The sequence below is a fragment of the Sapajus apella genome, unplaced genomic scaffold, assembly GCF_009761245.1.
Source record: "Sapajus apella isolate SASKATOON/1434 unplaced genomic scaffold, GSC_monkey_1.0 scaffold139, whole genome shotgun sequence".
NCBI classification, from domain to species: Eukaryota; Metazoa; Chordata; class Mammalia; order Primates; family Cebidae; genus Sapajus; species Sapajus apella.
The window spans coordinates 643,386-665,935 of record NW_022437079.1 but is presented as its reverse complement, the minus strand read 5'-3'; the positions used below and the strand labels follow the sequence as shown (position 1 = coordinate 665,935).

The window sequence follows — 22,550 nt, the reverse complement described above, 5'->3', positions numbered from 1 at the left end:
TGGCTGCAGGAGGTGATGGCTGCAGGCGTGGAGGTGATGGCTGCAGGCGTGGAGGTGATGGCTGCAGGCACAGAAGTGATGGCTGTAGGCACGGAGGGTTTCAGGTGAAGGTGATGGCTGTAGGCACGGAGAGTTTCAGGTATCTTCGTACTGCCTAGACGCACCTCTAGGCAGGGATGGATGGAACCAAAGCTTGAGAGAGAAGCTGGGATTGTCAATACCACCAGAAACATGAGTTTATCGTCCCTAGCTCTTCCCTCTCATACCTCTCAGCACAGCCAGTAATCAGTCACCAAGACTGGGCACCTCCTTCTCCATCACATCTGAAATCCACCGACTGCTCTGCAGCTGGCTTTTGTTCCATGTTCTGAACCATGTCAGTCCTCCTGCAGGGATTGCTGCTGTGGCCTCCTCCTGTCTAGCTGCTTCCCTTTCCTCTTGTCTACCCCATTCCTTTCTCGGTTGGTCTGTTTCCCTATCTTTTTGTCCACCTACCCATGGACCGTGTCCTTCCTAAGCAAACACATCTGTGTGCATACTGCTTCTGCTTAAAAACCTTCAGTGGTTCTCTGTTGTCCCCAGACTCAGTCACGCTGATGGTGTGGAACCTGACCCCTGGCTTACCCTCCAGCCTCACCTCTTAACGACTTGCCTGATTTCACTCTGCTCCTCTTCCATCCTGAACCAACGGTAGATGCCTGGATGAAACAAGCCCACTTTGATGTCATGTCTTTGAACAGACTGCCCCTTTTCTCTGCAGCTGTTTTCAACCTCACCTCCAAGCTCTATACCAGATCAATTACTACCTTCCCTTCTGGTGTCATCTGAGATCTCAAAAGCCTTTTCTGCTTGCCATGGCTAGTTAGGTATCCCTCGTAAGGGTTTTTGTTCTAGTTCTGCTGACTGTTGGAGCAGCTCTTACCCGTGCAGAATCACCTGCTTGTTCTCTCTCCCAGCCATGCTTCATGCTTATCAAGAGAGGAACGATCTTATTCTCCAGTGTATGTACAGTGCCAGCGTGGAGCCCACGTCAGAGCAGCAGCTCAGGAAATATTTGCCAAATGAATAAATGAATGAGTCAGTTCATGAAAATCGAAGAGGTGATGTTCTTCCTGCTTGTTGATGAGAGGGAAGGCCTGACACAGACCCCTGCTTTCAACACGTGTCAAGGGACAGGGTCACTTACAGTAGGGACCGCGAGGCACAGGAGAAAGAGCAGTGTAAGCAGTAGTGGAACCAAAAGCAAGTTCAGTCCTAGAAGTCAACAAGGCAGTTCCAAACAGAATGACCAAGGGCGTTGGATGCTCAAGAGAGATTGAGAACAGGAACTCTTCAAATGCTGTTGGGTGGGGCCTGGCAGTAGAGAGATTGCACAGGGTTGAGAAGGGAGGAAAAAGGGAAGACGCTGTGTGTGTGTGTGTGTGTGTGTGTGTGTGTGTGTGTGTGTGTGTGTGTGTCTGTAAATGCTGATGGCAAAGGGAAGAAGAGGCAGGTATGTGCCTTAAGGAGGAAGGGCTGAGGGCATTGATTTGTGATGGGCAACCCCACAGGAAACCACTGTCAGAGCAGCATCCTGGATGACCCTACGTGGCGGTCATCTCCTGAATGTGTTAGGACACTTCCCCAGTCTGCCATATCCTTCCTTCAGCACAGGTGACTGTGTCCCTCCACCCTGCCATCAAGCAACATGGACCCACTGAAGGCCCCATCCTGTGCTCAGCCTCTGCAGGCTTCCAGAATGGGGCAGGTGCCTGTCAGGTGGGACTTTCCTCGTGGCTCCAGCTCGTGATGCTGCTGTTTTAACTTTGCCACAGTTATGGACCCGGCCTGCCCTCTGCTGAGCCGGTTACTGAGACTAGTGGACACGATTCAATGAAAGAGTTCCTCCCGGCCCTGGGAGTCTTGTGTGGGATTATTAGGAAAAGGCGTTTCACATTGCCAGATGAATTTTTTTATGGCAGAATCCTATGTGCACAGTAGGTTTAAATCCCTCTTATGCTGAGGAAGGGAATTGTACCCTGCCTCAATTTTATAGAATCCTTTACCAACTGTTGTCATCATGCAGAGTTTGAAAAGCACCGATAGTAAGGCATTAAAGAAACCTTATGTATTTTATAAAAGCCCTTTATGTCTTACCCATTATATATGGGTGGATGAGTGAGAGAGAGAGAGAGATAGGGAGATTCTTCTCCCTGCATACTTCCTAAACTGGCCTCACATTAATGCAGCGCCCAGGTCAGGCGTTGGATGGGGCGTGAGGCTTGCCCATGGCCAGCATGACCATTGGAAAGAGTAGTATGGGACAAGATGGGGCTTGTCTTGCCACCTAGAGCTTGATAGAGAGCCCATTGTCTCCAAAATGGTACTGAATGTTTCAAAACAAGAAAAATAATTTCTAAGATTTTTGATGTTCCTTCAAGGTATCCTCTTTGAAGGGTATTTTGTTAAGCCTCCTCTTTGGTTGAATCTCAAAAATGTTTTGCACAAAATTCCACTTACTGAATAGGCGCAGTGGCTTTCATGCAATCCCAGCACTTAGGAGGCCAGGAGAGGAGGACTGCATGAGGCCAGGAGTTTGAGAGCAACCTGGGCAACATAACCAGACCCCGTCTGTACAAAAAAAAAGTTTTTGAATTAGCCAGGCATTGTGACACCAGCCTGTAGTCCCAGCTGCTGGGGAGGCTGAGGCTGGAGGATTGCTTGAGCTCAGGAGTTCAAGGCTACAGTGAGCTGTGATTGCCCCACTGCACTCCAGCCAGGGCAAGGGAGGAAGACTCTGTTTCTTTTTCTTTTCTTTTCTTTCTTTTTTTTTTTTTTGAGACAGTCTTGCTCTGTCACCAGGTGCCAGGCTGGAGTGCAGTGGCGCGATCTCGGCTCACTGCAACCTCCGCCTCCTGGGTTCAAGCAATTCTCCTGCCTCAGCCTCCCAGGTAGCTGGGACTACAGGCACATGCCACCACACCCAGCTAGTTTTTTCTTGTATTTTTAGTAGACGAGGTTTCACCATCTTGACCAGGATGGTCTCGATCTCTTGATCTCGTGATCCACCTGCCTCGGCCTCCCAAAGTGCTGGGATTACAGGCTTGAGCCACTGCGCCCAGCCAGGAAGACTCTGTTTCTAACATGTAAAACAAAATTCCACTCGTGTTTCCTATTTTTTGTTTCTTTCATTGGCAAGTTTTTTTGTATAAACTGTAGACAGAAGCAAAGTGGCTCTCATTTATAAATGAGTTTGCTGATTCCCACAGAGGAATCTTATCTTGTCTGACCAGTGCCCAAACTTCTTCCCCCTCAAACAAACTGATGCTAAGAAAATACTCCGCCAAAGAGCCAGGCAGGAAAAGACTGTGGTGCGTGGCTGTGTAGGAGGACCTCATATAATGCGTGTATGGCTTCCGAGAAGCGGCTCGGGAGGCAGAGGCTGAGGTTGGTAGTTCTCAGGGAATGCCAAGGTGAGGCTCTTCTCTGGCGGGGCCAAATGCCTTTAAAGAGCATTCCGTGGACCGAGAGGGAGTCAGGAGCAGGGAGGCAGGCGTGTCTTCCTCCTCGTGCCAGCACTGTACTGCCAAGGGCAGACCCTCCCTCACCCCATGCTCTGCATCCCACGGACAAGCCCCTTGCCCCCAGGTGCCCGCAGGAGGCCTCTGTGCACAGTCGCCAAGTGCAAGGAGAGCTCCAGGGCTTAAAGCACCTCATCAGGGTGGCTCTGGCCAAGTCCCTGCACCACTGGGCAAAGGGCTCCTGTGTCCCTTTGATCCTCTCCATTTATGTGCTGCCAGTCAGTGAAAAAGACGAGGACAGCAAACGACGCGCCTGCTCGGGATGGCGCGTATCTTCCTTTCAAAAGCGGGAGCCCTCCAGCTGCAGTGATTCTTAGGTCTCGCGGAACCACGGGATGGCTTTTAAAGGAAGTGTCCTGTATGTCGGATCTTTCAGCTGAAAGTGGACAAAGCAGCGGGCAGTTCCAAGGGCGGCCCTCGGAGGTCTGGTCGCAGTGGCAAAGCCAGCACCATGGTCAGCAGAGCGGTGAGCAGCACTCCCACCAGCAGCCCGGTCAGACTGAAGTGTTCCAGGTAAATCGAGCCAGCACCGCCTTCTCGTAGGTACCGGCGCCTTCTCTCTGCTTCCTTTCCCCCTCGGTCTCTGCCGCACCACCGCCTCCCGATAGCCATCGTGAGTTCTGGCCCAGCCTGGGCTAGAGGGAGTCCAGGAGTAGAAGTCCCCATCCTACCCAGCCAGAAACGTCAGGTGCATGCGGGAAGGAGAAGGGGCATGCACCTGATGTGTAGCCCGTGAACTAAGCCGTACAATAAGGGAGGCTGCAGTTGGAGACGCTTCCCTGCCCCAGACTCCAGAGCTATCCTGGAGAAAGGGATGAAGCCAAGGCCGAAGGGGGTCTCTCCTAAGAGCTGCAGGTGCCTCCAGCCTTGGCTGCCTGTCACTGGCTGACCCTCTTCCTCCCCACCGTGGCCCCCAGGATCGGGAGGACAGCCCCACCCAGGCCCTGGCTCAGTGCCAGCCTTGCCCTGGCTCCGCTCTCCTCTTTGGATAAGCTCAGGGACAGTCCCTGGTTGAGGATACCTGGGCACCTTGCAACTCTCCATTATTTGAGACATTTCTAGCCCATTTCTCATGCATAGGGCAGACCATGTGGCTGGGATGGCACCACTGCAGCCCCAAAGAGCAGGGCCCTGCCCCTTGTGGGCTTCCTTGGCTCAACTTTCAGCCAGAGACATTCCTACTGGAAAGTTTCAAATGGAGGTCCGAGCCCATTGATTGCCCCTCGGCCAGGAGCTCGGCCCATCCCTCCAGGTCCTTGTAACAGGAGCCCAGGCACCTCCTTCATGCCCCAGGCATGCCCTGCAAAACAACGATGGGGGCAGGAACCCGGGAGGTTCTGAGACTCCCAGAATTGTAACCCCTCCTCAAGAATCACTGCTCCATTGGCCCCGCCCGCCCTCATCCCAAGCTGCCAAGGTCAGCTGCATCTTCACAGACAAAGGCCTGGGACCCAGATGTCACTCAGGGCAGCATTCTGTGAATGTACAGGGGAACGGCTCCGCCAGGCCTTTGCCTTCCTCCCTGACTTCAGCCTTCTCTCATCCTTCCTCCTTCTATAAGGCCTCATTCCTTGCCCATTCTGAAGCTCCACAGCAACCCCATAAAGCAGAATTGCCTGACATGGATCTTCATGGTCACAATGCCAAAAAGAATTCTTGGCCAAATAAGCTTCTGAAACACTGGTTAAACAGAGTTGTTAAGTTTCTTTATTGCAGGACTTACCAGAACTTTTATTACACCAATGAGGACTGTGGATTTCTAGGAGGTAGGCAAAGTATGCCTTGTTTCCCAAACTTATTTGTCCACAGAATTCTTTTCTCACACAGTATCACATGGGCTGAGAATTCAACAGAACACATGTTGGGGAATTGGCTGTAAGAAACTGAAACAGTGCTATTCCCATTTTCTGGATGCGTCATCTGAGGCCCAGAGAACTTGAAAGACGTGTTGAAACTGAAATCTAAGCATTCAGTGATTTGTCCCTGCGCTAAGGTACACATGGAAGACAGGCCACCCTGGCCTCCACACACATGCTCCTTCCGTCCTGCTCTGTGTTGCATTTCTCTTGCATTTTGGCCATCTGCTATCTGCTACGTGCACCTTGCTTGGGGCCAGCCTGGGGTCCCCCCGCCAGTGGGGCTCTTGTCTACCCTGGGTCCCCGACTCAAGCTTAGATAGACAAAGGGTGTATCCTGATGCCGTTTACCTGCTGTCACAACAGCTCCCTGGGGAGGACAGTTTCCCAGAGTCTCAGACATTTGAAGACCCCTGTAGAGCATCCCGCAGAGGCTGGGAAGGACCTCTGGACTGCCCCATTAGAGATGGCCATGAGGGTGAGTGCAGGTGGGGCCCCTGGGACATGGCCAGTGCAGGGACAGAGGAGCTGACCCCCCTATGGCTCTCTGTGCCTCTTCTCTGCAGGACATGCTGCCCATGCCGGGAGATCCCACCCAGGGGACTGGCAACTATAACATCGAAGACTTTGCCGACCTCGGCATGTTTCCGCCGTTTTCTGAGTAGCTGTGGGCAGAGCAAGGCTCCCGCTGTGCAGTGCCACCCATACTGTGATGTCGACGCCCGTGTGAACGAGGCCCACCCTCGCCCTGCTTGCCCTGCCGCAGGCCCCCCCACCAGAAGCCATCTCCCCCATGGTGTGTCCCCAGGCGCGTCATCGTTCCACTCTCCCCTGCAGCCGCGGCTGCTTGGCCACTGACCAGGGGCCCTGGCAGACATTTGGGGATCAGCTGTATTTATTGTATTTTGTCTGTGTGTGCTCAGGAGGTGAGCCTATTGGGTCCTTAAATTTGGTTGTGAATAATCTCTTAATAGACAATTTATACCCACAAAAGTTCAGCCCATGCCAGAGTGACCAAGCAGCACCACAGGCCTACCCAGGATGCTGAAAGCAGATTCCTTCTTGCTTTTCACTTCTATTGGATGCGTGGGGCTCCGGGGGGAGGCTGGAAAAACAGGCAAGCAGGGTGCACAGCCCTTGTTCTGCCAGCACAGAGACAGAGAGGCGTCCGCCCCTCAGCACCACTGGTTTATCTGTGCATCCATCGTGCCGTGGGACGTGTGTGCTTTGTGTGGTGTGACATGAACTTGCTGTGCTGATGGATGTGTTGTGCCTTGTGTCTGTCATGTGTGGCCAGCCTGAGTATATAGAATCCAGAGGATGTAGAGAGCTGAAATGTGCGGCCCTGTCCCCAAGCTCAGCAGCACCGGCTGTGACCCGAAGATGCTCCGCCCAGGGTCTGGGAGCTGGGCTGACGGGCTGGCACTTCAGCAGGGTCACCAGGAGGCACAGCTAGGGACATGCTCACATGGATAGGTCAGTTCTTCTGTCCAAGCCCCTGGTGCAGATTCAAGCTCCTCCTCTTACAGGAAGCAGCCCTTTCTTCCCACAGGAGCCCCAGAGGAGCACCCACCCCTCTCCCAGTTGGATCTGAACAGCTGTGTCCCTGATTCCACTAGGCATGTGTCATCCTTGCGCCACTGGGGAGAGTGGGACCTTGTGCCTGCCCAGGTCCTGCAGAACAGCACACCCTTGCAGTCAGAGGCCTGGCCCTTGTATACAGATGTAGACAGCAGGGCAGGATGCCCAGGCCTCCTCACATGGGCACCGTGAAACACTCTCCTCCAGCACCTGAGCCTTTGATCTTCAGCCTGACTGGAGGAATAGCAGCTCTGGGAGGCACAGAGGCCAGGTCCTGGGGGCAGAAGACTTGGGTTCCAGTTCTGGTTCTGCCACACACCCACCGACCTTGAATTTCTCCGGTGGTCTCAAGGCAGGAACAAGACCTGACTCTAGAAGCTTCTGCCTGGCTGACCTCTGAGCACGTGATCCCTGGCTTGCTATGCTTCTCTTGGATTTGAGGAGAGTTTAAGAATCCGTCCCCCTGTTTTCAAGAAGCTCTGCCTTCTCCCACACCCCTTACACTAGCGAGGGCTCCCTCCTCCCTTTCGTGGCCATCATGCCCCCGCCCTGTTCCTCATCACCAGCCCATCAGTCCACTGACTCTCATAGGGTAGAAAAGGAATCGTGGCTGCCACAGGGCAGGTGGAGGGGCCCACCCTCTGAGAAAGCCCTTGCGTCCGTCCCAGAGTCCTACAGGCAGCCCCTCGCAGACATTGCTTGGTAGGGCAAATGCTCAGAAACAACCCGTGCATCCCCGCCCCCGGATTCTGCAGGACCAGGGAGAGCGGCGCTGGTTCTAGGAACCTGAGACTAGAGGGAGCACAGCACGCAGGAAGGAGGCTGGAGAGCGTTTGCTGTGATCCATTGAAAGGCTGCATTAACCCCCAGCCCTGTCTGGCTGGGGAGATCCACGTGCTCAGTGTTGCTGGGGGATTTCACCTACAAAAGTCAAACATTGCTCAGTAAAACGCCTTTGACTGGTAGCCAGCTGTGCGTGATTGCAGTTCTAGACCCTAACGCAACCCTGACTTTGCAGTTTCTAGAGCCTTCTGTCTGTAGTGGTGATTGGATCTCCAGTGTCGATGCCTGTGGTGTTCACTCAACTTCAGAGGCTTTCTTGCTTCTGGAGAAATGGCAGGTGGTTGAAACCCTGTCTATCCTCCCGGGGCCAGCTCCAGAATGGGCCTTTCTCTGCCTACCCTGCCCTTGGGGCCAGCAGCCTTGAGCTTGCCCCAAGCCATGGGCATAATTATTTCCCGCCTCTCCAGGAAAAGGCACAAAAATAGGTTTTGGGTCAAAGAAGTGTTTCTCAGTGAAATGAAAACAGACTTTTTACAGCCTTTAGCTTGTGAGTGTGGAAGCTTTGGGGGTTTTATGTTTGTAGTTGCCTTCTGTGTCTTGGAGGAAAGTTGGGGGCTTTTCTTAGGTGCATACACAGGACCAGGTGAGCACATTGACTGTGAACCTGCCCTGTATCCAGAGCTGTACTGGGCACTGAGGGGATGCAGCAGGATTGGGAGAGGATCCTCGCTCCCAACATCTACTTCTCCCACCTAAACAGGGGTTCAGGGTGCAGTGAACTCAGTTCCTGGCCCTTGGGTGAGGATTCACGGATGAATGAAAGCCAGACCTGACAGGGAGGCATTATGACTAAGGAAGCCCGGCCTCCTTGCCTTCCAGCTCTGTCCTAGGAGCACAGGCAGGGAATCTGAGTACATTCTCACCCCTCTTTTTGCTTGAGATTTGTAAAAGCCATCATGGAGCCAATCAGAAAATAGGGGTGAGGGAAGGGAAGCCCAGGACTGGGAGAACCACACATGCCCCAAGGGTTTTCACCAAGGATTTTCAGGACAAATGGGAGTAAGAATTAAAGCCCCAGAGGGCTTATTTATCCTGGTTTGCAGAAGAGCCTCCCGTGCCAGTCCTGCCCAGCCTTAGAGGCCGGAGTGCTCATGTCCCCTGCGGTCTGCTTGCCCTTCAGCCCGTGCCCAGCAGATACGTCTCTGACTGGAGACGGCTCGAAGCTGGATTAGGAAGGGGAGAGGCACTCGCAACTTTGTTTGCACAGAGGCACTCTGTGACTCTCTGCCTCGCTCACACCTCGTCTGAGCTACTAGACTCTCAACTGGCTTTCCTTAGGCCAAGCAAGCAGACAGCTTCCCACGGAAAAGGGCTGGACAGGGACAAGCCTAGCCATCAGCAAGGACACAGGTGCAGCCACAGCGAGGCTCCATCTGGACTAAGTCCGTGACTGCGACAGGATGGCCAAGGACGGCTCTAGAATACTCTTCCCGTGCGTCACTCCCCTCAGTTTTTAGTTGTGGCTTCAGGGAGTGGCAGAGCCGTCGCAATTAGCCACATTCTGCTCTGCCCTCCGACATACGAACTCCACACTGTTGTTATTTCCTGTGACGTGCATATTGCAGAGAGCAGGGGGATCCTGGTCGTTAAGGAACTCATGCCGGGGAGCTTGACTCTCCCGTGTCATTGACGTGACTGTGTGTTCTCCAGATCAGCCACACGTGCAAACTTCAGTGTCCTCCTAGCTTTAGCCAAGAGAGAAACCAGGGAATGGATGGGGGTCTCTTCCCTCCCGGCTGCACTTTGGGCAGCCCTTAAGCTACGCAGGAACGTGAACACTCGCCTCTCTGGGCTCATCTTGCTCCATCTCGATTCTGACCTGCCACATAAACAGGAAGAAGCCAGCAGCCGAACAGCTTTAGCCAATAACGAGTCAGAATAGAAACATTCTTTATATTACCAGAAAATGGGGGTTTGGCCTCAGTGGCTGTGTCCTAGCTTCCCAGGGGTCATTCCCCACCAAACCCCCTGTGCTAAGAAGGAGCCACAGCCACTTGGACACTGACCTTTTCCTTGACTGTCTGGAGTCTGGGGCAGCTTAGGGAGGCGCCACACAGTGGTGTGGGCACATTTCCCCACGCAGTTGTGGCCAAAGCTGGTGTGGTAGTCAACAGCGGGCCAGAGCCTGCGTGCACTGACTTTGAAAGCAGCAAAACGGAGGCTTCAGGGGCTGTGCGGGAGCAGGACAGCTTGCTTCATCTAACAATCTCAGTTTCCTTTAAGAAAAAAAGAAAAGGATTTCATAAGCAAGTGTCAGTGGACCGTTTAAGCACTTAACCATTTCTCTTTCTTCTTATGGATGTGAACTGTGCTGTGGATAAATCATCATTTGTATTTCTTGAATGTTCTCTATGACTAACAGTTATTAAGTCAGTTGTGTATATGTGTAACTAATGTAACTGCCTTTTAAAATTTCATTACAATAAAAACAACTTTGCTCTGAATGATGAATGGCCCAGGCCGAGTCTGTGATTGAACCATCCTTGAAACCTGCCCTTTGTGTTACCCTCCCTCCTATGGCTATATTGTGCAATAATCTGTAAAGGCTGTGGTGTACATTATACTAAAGAGTGACCCTTTTGGAGGGTTAGCTTCTTAGGATACCAAAGGAAACTAGGGCTGAGTGCAGTGGCTCGGGCCTGTCATCCCAGCACTTTGGGAGGCTGAGGTGGGAAGATCAGTGGAGCCCAGGTAATTGAAAACAGCTTGAGCCACAAAGCAGGCCCTGTCACAAAACAAACAAAGGAAACTAACGTATCAGTCATACTGCATTAGAACCAACAGAAAATAAATAAACAAATAATAAAAGGAAACTCACAATTCTTGATTATCAATGTTAGGCAAGGCTCTGTAGAAGCTTCCTTACAAATGCTATGTTTGTTAATACAAATCTGATATGTAGTTACTTTCCCTAGTTTACAGATGGAGAAACTGGGACTCACAGAAGTTAAGAACATACAGGAAGGAGATGGCAGAACCAGGATACTGAACTCAGATCTCAGTCCAAAATCCTGTATGTATTGTCCTCTTCAAACACTCTTATTTTTTTAATCCTCACAAAATTAACTGAATGTTTTTAATATGCTGACGTCTCTAGGAAATACAATTGACTCTTGAACAACATGGGATTGAACTGTGTGGGACCACTTCCACGTGGATTTTCTTCCACCTGTGCCACCCGAGGCAGCAAGAGTTCCTCTTCCTCCTCCTCCTCCTCAGCCACTGCACTCCAGAGTAAGACTTTGTCTTAAAAAAAAAAAAAAGTAAGGTTGGCAGGGAGACGGAAAAGTAGATGGTAGAAGAACACACCAAACAACTTAGAAATCCACAGACATTCAGAAGGGTGATTGGAAGAGTCCGCATCACAAATCACAGGACCAGCTAGACTTCCAATAAGTGGTGCTGGAGGGAAGCGTGCAGGGAAAGAAATCTTCATACTCTCATGTCACACCCTGTAGAAAAAATAAACTCTACAGACATGAAAGCATTGCAGTGTTAAAGGCAATATGTGTAAAACATTTAGGAAAAAAATCTAGGAGAATATATTTTAAAAATCAAGTCTTGGAAGGATTTTATAAACCTGGCACAAAGACAACAACCCATGAAGTAAAATATTCATAAATTTGAACCAAATTTTTTTTAAAAATCAGCCTGAAAATCTGTAAGACAGTTAACTGGTAGAAAATATTTGCAATTTATATACCCGACAATGTAGTATTCAGAATATATGAAAGATTCCTAAAATTCAATTAAAAAAATAGAACTCAATAGAAAACTGGTCAGAGTTTGAGTTGTTAGTTCGTAGAAACTCAGATGGCATTTAACCTGAATCCTTGGCTTATAAAGGATTCCGAAGAAATGGCAGATGGGAAGAATTGAAAAGCAATGAGTAAAGTACTGATTCCTGTCACCTGAGTGGCCCCTGCATGACACCTGGGTTCATCTGACGGCAACACGGCGTGTCTCGGGCAGATGGCCCGTAGATAGAGAAGAAATGGAAAAGGGGCAAAAGGTTGGGCTTTGTGGCTGGGCCAAGATGGAAATGCAGGTTCTCATGACAACTTGGGCCCAGTGATCCTGTAGATGCCACAGATCCAGGATCCAAGGGACCCGAACCTCCTTGGATGTTAATAAGGTTATGGACACAGGGAAGGTTGAGAGAGCAAAGCCTTGCTGAGCAGGCCACAGAGTCCCCGGGACTCTGCTCTTCTGTTGGAGAGACATAAGATGCTGCCAGCAGGCCATGGGATCCTCTCCCTATTTTCACCCACACTTGCTCTCTGCTTTCCTGCTCAGGCACCAGAATCCAAATTCCTTTTTTGAAAGACTATCCTCAAGCTGTTGGATCCTACCTGGCCAAAGCATGCAGAGCCAGGGGTGCCTAGGATTTTACATCCCACGAAGAAGAGCTCGTTGCCAATGACTCCTGGGTGCAGGGGCATCAATGCCCCAGCTTCCTTGCTCCTGGATGGGGGCATCTCTATGTTGTAACATATTTTCTCAAGAGCATCCCTGTGGGATTGAGACACAGTTCCCCTCTGCGGAAACTTTGCCTTGCTTAGTCTTTTCAGTCTCGCTTCCTGGAGTGAGATGTCTCCCTGAGCCTTTCCTGGGGTTTGGGGACAGCTGAGCCTCCTTGTGTATTGTGTGTTCTGTGCAATTGTGGGATGGAGGTGGTGGCAGATGGAATTTCCACATCCCTCCTAGTTTTTTTTTTTTTTTTTTTTTTTTTTCTGGGAATTCCTTAAACAAATCACTTTTACCCAGTTTTTCTCAGATTTCACTTCTGAAGAGCCCAGCCTCAGACAGGACTGTTGTAAGGATCACTAAACTGCAGCTACATAAAGAATAAGAACTTGTAAACACTGCCATGTAAATTATCAGAAAAAAACCCATAAGCATATGTGCTTTTAAAAGCTGTAGATACAGGCTGGGTGCAGTAGCTCACGCCTGTAATCCCAGCACTGTGGGAAGCCGAGGTGGGCAGGTCACCTGAGGCCTGGCATTCAAGACCAGCCTGGCCAACATAGCAAAACCCCTCCTTTACTAGAAATACAAAAATCAGTGGGCGTGGTGGTGCACGCCTGTATCCCCAGCTACTTGGGAGTCTGCGGCAGGAGAATCACTTGAACCCAGGAGGTAGAGGTTGCAGTGGGCCTAGATCATGCCATTGCACTCCAGCCTGGGTGACAGAGAAGACTCCATCTCAAAAAAAAAAAAAAAATGCTATAGATACAAAGAAATTAAGTTTTACTTTTCAATCCAAATAATATTTTAGTAATGTTTAGTACTATAGATGTGAACAAGACTTTGTCCTCAAATATATCAATTTTTTCAAGGACTAGAGAAAGAGATCCATCCCTATTTGTTCATACTTAGACTTTCCCAGTCTTAGCAATAAATATGGCACATTCCAGGAAATGCTTCACTCCCAGGAAAACTAGGACATTTGGTGACCCTACCCAGGATGCCAGTCTTTGTTGGCTGGGAAGGTCAGAGTCCTGGAAGGAGGAAGCTGGTAGGATTTTTAAGACCACAGAAGTCTGAAGGGGGTTTCATTGATAATGGAGACCACCTTTTCAGATGAGGAAGGGGGATTCAGATGTTCTGAAGAATTTCATTTTGTTTCTCAGAAGCCTTAGCAAGAGAGAAAAGCTCCTCCCAGCCTGGGCTTTCCGTAGGAGCGAGGCCAGGAATCAGACTCACAAATATCCTACAAGAAGCTGAGGAGCCCTCTCTATCAAATTCCACTCACCAGGCCTGTGGAGAACGAATCTTCCACACTGACCCAGAAAAGCCTGGCCAGGTCGAGTGCACGTGCTTTGCTTAAGTCCACACCATAAACCGAAGGTGAGTCCAACCTGGTGATTTTCCCATTGAAAGGCATCCGGAGTCTTTGAGGTTGAACTTTCTGAAGAGAGCAACATTGCTCTTCTCCTAAGGAAAATCAACACAAGACTCCAGCAGCCTCATCGGACCCTCTGAGGACCCTCAGAGGAGGGAGTGGCTGAAACCCAAATCTGGTCCCTTCGGTAGAGAAGGGGAAGGGGCTCTGGGCAGAGACCCTAGAGTGCTGCCCCAAAAGTACAGCTTCCAATGCTCAGCCTGCTGCTGGTGCCCCCAGTCAGGAGACCATGACAGAAAAAGCCTGGTGTGATGGTTGCTATTGAGTGTCAGCTTGATTGGATTGAAGAAGGCAAAGTATTGTTTCTGGGTGTGTCCATGAGGGTGTTGCCAAAGGAGATTAACATCTGAGCCATTGGACTGGGAGAGGCAGACCCACCCTCAATCTGGGTGGGCACCAGACCCACCCTCAATCTGGGTGGGCACCATCTAATCAGCTACCAAGCAGCTAGAATAAAGCAGGCAGAAGAATGTGGAAAGACTGGACTGGCTAAGTCTTCCGGCCTTCATCTTTCTCCCATGCTGATATTTCCTGCCCTTGAACTTTGGACTCCTGGACTTACACCAGTGGTTTGCCGGGGGCTCTCGGACCTTCAACCACAGACTGAAGGCTGCACTGTTGGTTTCCCTACTTCTGAGGTTTGGGGACTCAGACTGGCTTCCTTGCTCCTCAGCTTGCAGACGGCCTATCGTGGGACCTCCCTTTGTGATCGTGTGAGTCAGTACTCCTGAATAAAGTCCCCGTTATATATGCACCTATCTTAGTCCTGTCCCTCTAGGGAACCCGAATATGCCTGGCATCTTTGTTTGCTCAGGCTCCCACAACGAATTGCCACAAACTGAGTGACTTCATAGAACAAAAGTTATCTCACAGTTCTGGAGATCAAGAGCTTGAAATCGAAGTCTTGGCAAGGTTGGAACCTTCTGGAGGCTCCTGCCTCTTCCTGGCGTCTGGAGGCTGCTGGCAAGCCTGGGCATCCCTTGGCCTGCAGCTGACCTCTCCGCCCCTGCCTCTACCTTTGCATTGCCTCCTTCCCTGTGTCCCCATCTCATGCTCTCCTCTTTTTTCTCTGTCAGGACACCAGCCATTGCATTTAAGGCCCATCCTAAATCTGGGATGAGATGTGAATTACATTTGCAAAAGTTCTGTTTCCAAATAAGGTCACATTTACAGGTACCAGGGTTTAGAACTTGGACATACTTGGGTGGAGGTTGGACATCATTCAACCCACCTCACACACAAGGGGTGAGGGGGGGTTCCAGGTGCCAAGTCTTCCACAGAGATGGTCAGGAATCCTGGTGCTCTGTCTGGGAAGTAAGGACACCCAAACTAAATATCCGGGAGAGCAAGGAGCAGCTACAGACATCCTTGCTGAAGAAGTTGGGGCCAAGGAAAAGCATGCGTCAACTCCTGATGAAGCATTTGGATGAGCAGGGATGACAGTGCATGAGTGGAACACTACATGAACAGGAAGCAAAGTCAGCCGATCTGGGAGAGACGCCACGCAGAGGGTCCTCCCCAATGCTGGGGAGGGAATCACTTAAGGAAAACTTGACCCATGACATTTAAACCTCCAAAGGACAGTAGTGAAGTAGGAGGTTCAGGCCTGTTCTCTAGGAACTCAGGCACTGTCATCTGCCAGCACCCCCACCCCACAACTGCACAGGTCGAGAAGATGCAGGGCTCACAGGAGGCTCAGGACACCAGTCCTCAACCTTCAGGACAGGCTCAGGGGGGTGCCTCACCCTAGGTGGGGGAAGCAGCCAGGACCTCAAGTGGAGAGGAAGGCTTTCAGGATGATGAAGGCTAGCTGCACTGATCTCTGTAATTAGACTATGATTCACTGGGAAATGGGAGGCAGGAGAGAAGTTTCCAGAAAGGCTGCCCCCAGGTCTGTTGTTTGTGGAGGCAAAAGGAAAAGAGACAAAAGGCAGGAATTATGACTTAATTAAGGAAATGGGGCAATGAAGAAATCTGACAGGATATGCGCAGTAGTCATAAATCACTAAAGCCAGCACGGCCACCTTCTTGTTCAGCAATCCTCAGGCAAAGAAAGGAACAAAGCCTGTGTCAAAGAAACAAGGAAAGACCCAATGTTCTCAAAAAAAGGAATCCACACAGCTTAAGGCTAATGGGCTCAGTGACGAAGATAAGGGGGTTTCTTTCTTTTTTTTTTTTTTAAATTTTATTGCATTTTAGGTTTTGGGGTACATGTGAAGCACATGTAAGATTGTTGCATAGGCACACACGTGGCAGTGTGATCTGCTGCATTCCTCCCCATCACCCACATCTGGCACTTCGCCCCATGCTATCTCTCCCCAACTCCACTCCCCCTGCTGTCCTTCCCCTATTCCCCCCAACAGACCCCAGTATGTAGTGCTCCCCTCCCTGTGTCCATGTGTTCTCATTGTTCAATACCTGCCTATGAGTGAGAACATGCAGTGCCTGATTTTCTGCTCCTGTGTCAGTTTGCTGAAAATGATGGTTTCCAGGTTCATCCATGTCCCTACAAAGGACACGAACTCATCGTTTTTTATGGCTGCATATTTCTTCCTTTTTTTTTTTTTTTTTTTTGCTTTGGTTTTACAATAAAATATATTGCATTCTCACTTCTGTCTGGAATTCAGATGTTAAAAGGGCAAGATTATGGTCTAGAAATGCCCTGGAATGGACAAACTTCCTGGGTGGAAAAGTGATTAATGCATTTTTTTGCTGTTTGTTTTTCTGTGACAGGGTCTCACTCTGTTTCCCAGGCTGGAGTGCAGTGGGCGATCTCAGCTCACTGCAACCTCTGCCTCCCAATTTCAAGAGATTCTCGTGTCTCAGCCTCCAAAGTAGCTGGGATTACAGGGGTGCACCACCACACCCAGCTAATTTTTATATTTTTGGTAGATACGGGGTTTCACCATGTAGGCTAGGCTGGTCTTGAACTCCAGTCCTCAAGTGTTCTGCCCATCTCAGCCTCCCAAAGTGTTGGGATTATAGGCATCAGCTGCTGCAACTGGCTGACGAATGGGTGTTTGTAGATTGACTGAAGGTGAGGAAATCAATCAAAAGGCCAATTGAAGTTCCTGCTGCACACACCTCCCTGGCCTGTATGTATTGGTGATGACACAAAAACATAGGAGCAAGAGAGTCCTTAATTTCCAAATTCAACTTAGTTTGTAGGTCTTAATTTCCAAACACAACTTTGATTTTGTTGGACTTTTTTTTGTTTTTAAAAAAAGACTCTCCCTGTGTTACCCAGGCTGGAGTGCAGTGGCATGATCTCAGCTCACTGCAGCCTCTGCCTCCCAATTTCAAGTGATTCTCCTGCCTCAGCCTCCTGAGCAGGTGGTATTACAGGTGCCCACCACTATGCCCGGCTAATTTTTGTATTTTTAGTAGAGGTAGGGTTTCACCATGTTGGGCAGGCTGGTCTTGAACTCCTGACATCAGGTGATCCTCTGCCTTGGCTTCCCAAAGTACTGGGATTACAGGCATGAGCCACCGTGCCCAGTGGGAAGAGCATTTTGTAATTTATAAGTAAACTGGATTTACACTGTACTGAAGCCTCATTTAAAAACAAATTTCTTTTGAAATAATTAGAGATTTACAGGAGGTTGCAAGGAAACGTACAGAGAAGTTCCATTCGTCCTTCTCCTCCCTCCTTCACTTCCTTTTTAACACCTTACACAGCCAAGAAATTCACATTGATGCAGTCAAAGAAATCAGAGAAGCCAAGGAATTGCCCTCCAGCCTGGGCGACAGAGCGAGACTCTGACTCAGAAAAAAAGCGTTCCTCCAACTTCCTTTTTCCTTTGTATCCTCTGGCCATGGTGACGTGAACTCACTTTCAAAACCCAAGAAAGCCAAAAGGGAACCATAATTTTTTTTACAGACAGGTATTATGGAAGTAGCATCAACATTGTCAAATGACACAGCTGAAAAGTAACTTCCAGCCTGAAAGTGTCCATTGGCTTTGGAGCTTAGGAGTCACTGGGGACCCAACAAGTACAAGTCCAGTGGCAAGGCAGAAGCAGGACCCAGGGTCTCTATTCGAGGACTAATCTCCTGAAGGTTATTCAGATGAGGACCCAGACATCGTGAAGCAGATGTGACCTTGATTGCTGCCCTAGATCACAAGGCTGCCTGGGTCTCAGAAACAGGCTTCGTGGGCAGAACAAGCCACAAGTTGACCTGATGGTTGCAGAAACCAAGCTGAGTTTGCAGGTAGAGGTCAAGAGGTCACAGCAGTGGGTACAGAGCTGGCAGTCTGGTAGCTGGGCAGGCTCGGATGGCCACTTTTTTTTTAGAGGTAGCATCTCTCTGTCACCCAGGCTGGACTGCAGTGGTGCAATCATAGCTCACTGCAGCCTCATGCCCCTGTGCTCAAGCAATCCTCCTTCCTCAGCCCCCTGGGTAGCTGGGACTACAGGTGTGCACCACCAGGACTGGCTGATTTTTTTTAAAATCTTTTTGTAAAGATGGAGTCTAGCTTTGTTACCCAGACTGGTCTCCAACTCCTGGCCTCAAGCAGTCCTCTCACCTCATCCTCTCAAAGCGCTGGGACTCCAGGCTTTCCACTTCTTACTGTGTCAGCAGATGTTCAGTGTGTTCAAGGATCACTGTACACATCTAAAGACTCCAGGCTGGGGGGTGGTGGCTCATTCCTGTAATCCCAGCACTTTGGGAGGCAGAGGCAGGCAGATCACTTGAGGTCAGGAGTTTGAGGTCAGCCTGGCCAACACAGTGAAACCCTGTCTCTACTAAAAATACAAAAAAGATTAGCTGGGTTTGGTGGCAGACACCTGTTATCCCAGCTACTTGGGAACCTGTGGCAGGAAAATTGCCTGAACCCAGCAGGCAAAGCTTGTAGTGAGCCGAGATCCAGCCACTGCACTCCAGTCTAGGCAACAGAGCGAGACTCTATCTTTAAAAAAACTCTAAATAAATAAATGCTCCTGATTTAGGTGCTTACCTAAGCTGGGCTTAGCCTTGAAGAATGAGGCGGTGGCATTGTCTGACTGTCCTAAGAATAAAAAATGGGACCTGCGTGTGCTTTCCTTCCTCTACTAAGTGGCCATTATTGATCTCAGCAATGCAGCATTCATTGGTCCCACGAGGCCTAGAAAAGACCATTGCCAAGTTTCGGACCGTCATTTAGCACTAGAATAGATTATAAGCCAGTGAGACCTATATATACCCACTGACCCATTCATCCTGACCTGGGACTTTATGATAGAGAAATTACTTAATAGAAGGAAAAGCAAAATGCATAAAATTCCTCATATTCATTTTATTTATGTGATATGCTAATGCTTTAATATTACACTATAGATATTCCATTCTCATTATTCCATCCTTCCCTGCCCACCCTCGACTCAGGCAGCAGGAATAGCCTCCATATACCGTGCCGCTAGGGGAGAGGAGGAACAGCCTTCAGCAAGCTTGTCCAACCTGAGCAGGTGCGGCCCAGGACAGCTTTGAACTCGGCCCAACACAGATTCACAAACTTCTTAAAACATTATGAGGGATTTTTTGCATTTTTTTTTTTTTAGCTTATTAGCTATCGTTAGTGCTAGTGTATTCTATGTGCGGCTCAGAACAATTATTACAACGTGGCCCAGGGAAGCCAAAAGATTGGACACCCCGGCCCTAAAACAAACAAGCTAATTATTAATCAAATGTTACATGAATTACTTTTAAAAATATAGAGAAAAAGAAGCTATTTTGCAAAATCCAGCCTTTATTGGAAGTTAAAAAGAATTTTCAGCCAGGAGCAGTGGCTCATGTCTGTTATCTCAGCCCTTTTGGAGGCCAAGGCAGGTGGACCACCTGAAATCAGGAGTTTGTGGCCAGCTTGGCCACCATGGCGAAACCCTGTCTCTTCTAAACATACAAAAATTAGCCGGGTGTGATGGTGGCCGCCTCTAACCCCAGCTACTGGGGAGGCTGAGGCAGCAGAATCACTTGAACCCCAGAGCCAGAGGTGGAACTGAGCTGAGATTGTGCCACTGCACTCCAGCCTGGGTGACAGAGTGAGACCCTGTCTCAAAAAAAAAAATTTTTTTTTCTAGGCATTCTAGAATCTGAACTTCAGAAATAAAAAGCCAAGCTTGGAGGACTGAGTGGAGGTTTCACTCCCCATTGAGTAAGAACGACTTCCTCATGATCTCATGGCGAGCTTCCCACCCAAAACAGCAGTGAGAGTTTCGCCTCAGACAGGAAGACTTTCATAACAGGTGGGTGGAGTATGGACGCTGTAGGTGCTGTGGTCCTCTCGAGGAATGCTAGCCCTGCTGCCGTGGCAGATGTAGTCCCAAATATCGAGGGGTGTTGTAGACCAGCGGAGCTGTGTCTCCTTTCCTAAAGCACAACAAAGCAATCCAACCTCCAGGCAGAAGGCCAACCATGTCAGGTGGGGCTGAGGAGGCAGTGAGAGTCCCCAGCGCCCGGGGAGATGTGGAAATGCGACACAGCTGGAGGCTGGAAGAGACGTGAGGTCACAGCACGGATGACCCAAGGAACATTGGCCCTTGTGACCAAAGATGGGGACCTCGTAGACATCAGCTCGAGATCAGCACCCGGTGTCAATTCCAGGCATGTTGAGCCTCAGCGCCACAGGTACTGGCGGGGACAGGAGACAGCACAGGTGAGAGGAGATAAGCCCTGGGGACCCTGGAAATTTGAGCCCCTTGAGAAAGATGGAAAGTGGAAGCTAAACGCAGAGAGCCTCAAATGTGGCTCTTTACCCAAAAGATGCCATCAGAACTTTTAAAGGAGAATTGAGTGAAAGAATGAGTTTTCTACCTTCTGTGGAACAAAGTGGAGTTCAGTCTCAGAACAGTCAAACACCGAAGAGGTGCGGCTGTAAATTCTTCACCCGCTGCAATGAGAAACCAGGAGCTGTTGGGCAGCCATTAAAAGTTATCAGTATGGGCCAGGAGCCGTGGTTCACGCCTGTAATCCCAGCACTTTGGGAGGCCGAGGCGGGCGGATCACGAGGTCAAGAGATTGAGACCATCCTGGCCAGCATGGTGAAACCCCGTCTCTACTAAAAATACAAAAATTATTATTTTTGAGGGGCGGGGTGGCACACACCTGTAGTCCCAGCTGCTTGGGAGGCTGAGGCAGGAGAATCACTTGAACCTGGGAGGTGGAGGTTGCAGTGAGCCGAGATCACACCACTGCTCTGCAGTCTGGCAACAGAGCAAGACTCTGTCAATAAATAAATAAATAAAAAGCTATCAATATGACAAAGACGGAACAATGTGCCTCAAGGCATGAGGATAGGCGAGGTGAGCCAAGAGTGACGCCTGGTTCCTGGGATTTTCTTAGAAGGGATCTCCCAGCCTCAGGGAGTGTCCTGGGCGAAAGGGAGAGGACGTTTTAAGCCGACTGTTGTCATGCATTCTCGCCAAGCTGCCCACAGTGAACTGACTCCTGGAAACTCCCTCAGAATCTGTTCTCCAGCCTGTGAGAAAATCTTGTGGTCATGCATTTGGCCAGCAAGCCAAAGCAAGGGACGCAGCCGCCTGGAGCCCAGGCAGCTTGTCCGGTGAGAGGTGCATTTCCGGGATGCCTGCAAGGTGAGGCAGGACTCACGAGCCTGCTCCTCCCCTCTCTCCGCATCGCCAGGGCCATGTGTGGACGCAGTGTGGGCAGTGGGTGGGGGGCGGCCGGGAAACAGTGCAAGCACACACCTCACAACGCCTCATGCCAAGGGCAGCAGAAAAGGGCATCCGTTCTGACGGTGTGTGTGTGGGGGGGTGAGACAGAGAGAGTGTGTGTGACACACAGTGTGTCTAAGAGAGTGTGTGAGTGTGTCTGCATGTGTTGGGGGAGAGTGTGTGAATGTGTGTGAAAGTGCAAGGAACTGTGTATGTGGGGGAATGTGTGAACGGGTATGAGTGTGTGTGTGTGTGTGAGAGCATGTGTGTGTGGGGTGTGTGAAAGTGTGAATATGACAGGAGTGTGTGTGTGGGAGTGTGTGTGTGAGTCTGTGAATGTGTGAGGGAGAGTGAGAATGTGTGAGTGTGGGTGGGTGTGAGCATGCGACTGAGAGTGTGGGAGTCAGTGTGTTAGCATGTGTGAATGAGGGAGAGCTATGTGAGCATGTGTGTGTGAGAGTGCATGGGAGTATAAGGATGTGAGCATGTGTGAGGGACAGTGAGATTGAGAGCATGTGTGTGGGAGTGTCAGTGTGAGCGTGTAGGAATGTGACGGAGTGTGTGTGAGGGAGAGTGTATGTGTGGTGCGTGTGTGAGGGAGAGGGTCTGTGTGTATGTATGGTGTGTGTAATATGTGTGGTATGTGGTGTGTGTGTGGTGTGAGTGTGTGAGAGAGTGTATGTGTGGTGTGTGTGTGGTGTGTGTGTGAGGGAGAGTGTGTGTATGTGTGGTGTGTATGTGTGGTGTGTGTGTGTGATGTGAGTGTGCGAGGGAGAGTGTGTGTATGTGTGGTGTGTGTGTGAGGGAGAGGGTGTATGTGTGGTGTGTGTGGTGTGTGTGTGAGGGAGAAGGTGTGTATGTGTGGTGTGTATGTTTGGTGTGTGTGTATGTGTGGTGTGTATGTGTGGTGTGTGTGTGTGATGTGAGTGTGCGAGGGGGAGTGTGTGTATGTGTGGTGTGTGTGTGAGGGAGAGGGTGTATGTGTGGTGTGTGTGGTGTGTGTGTGAGGGAGAAGGTGTGTATGTGTGGTGTGTATGTTTGGTGTGTGTGTATGTGTGGTGTGTGTGTGGTGTGTGTGTATGTGTGGTGTGTGTGTATGTGTGGTGTGTGTGGTGTGTGAGTGTGTGGTGTGTATGTGTGGTGTGTGTGTGTG

General features: G+C 50.1%; 1 protein-coding gene across 7 annotated transcripts in view; it reads left to right on the top strand.

Moving 5' to 3' along the window:
* Positions 1-10,284, top strand: part of ARNT2 (aryl hydrocarbon receptor nuclear translocator 2) — a 189,027-nt gene extending 178,743 nt beyond the window's left edge. For 4 of the 7 annotated variants that reach the window (XM_032263867.1, XM_032263866.1, XM_032263863.1 and 1 more), the window contains exons 18-19: positions 3,937-4,073; positions 5,983-7,920. In XM_032263867.1, the coding sequence (XP_032119758.1) occupies positions 3,937-4,073; positions 5,983-6,081 (236 nt within the window). In that variant the 3' untranslated portion in view covers positions 6,082-7,920. Of the gene's footprint in view, positions 1-3,936; positions 4,104-5,982 lie in introns of all 7 variants that reach the window. The other 3 variants (XM_032263868.1, XM_032263865.1, XM_032263864.1) reach the window with 2 other exon arrangements.
* Positions 10,285-22,550: the final 12,266 nt, after the last annotated feature.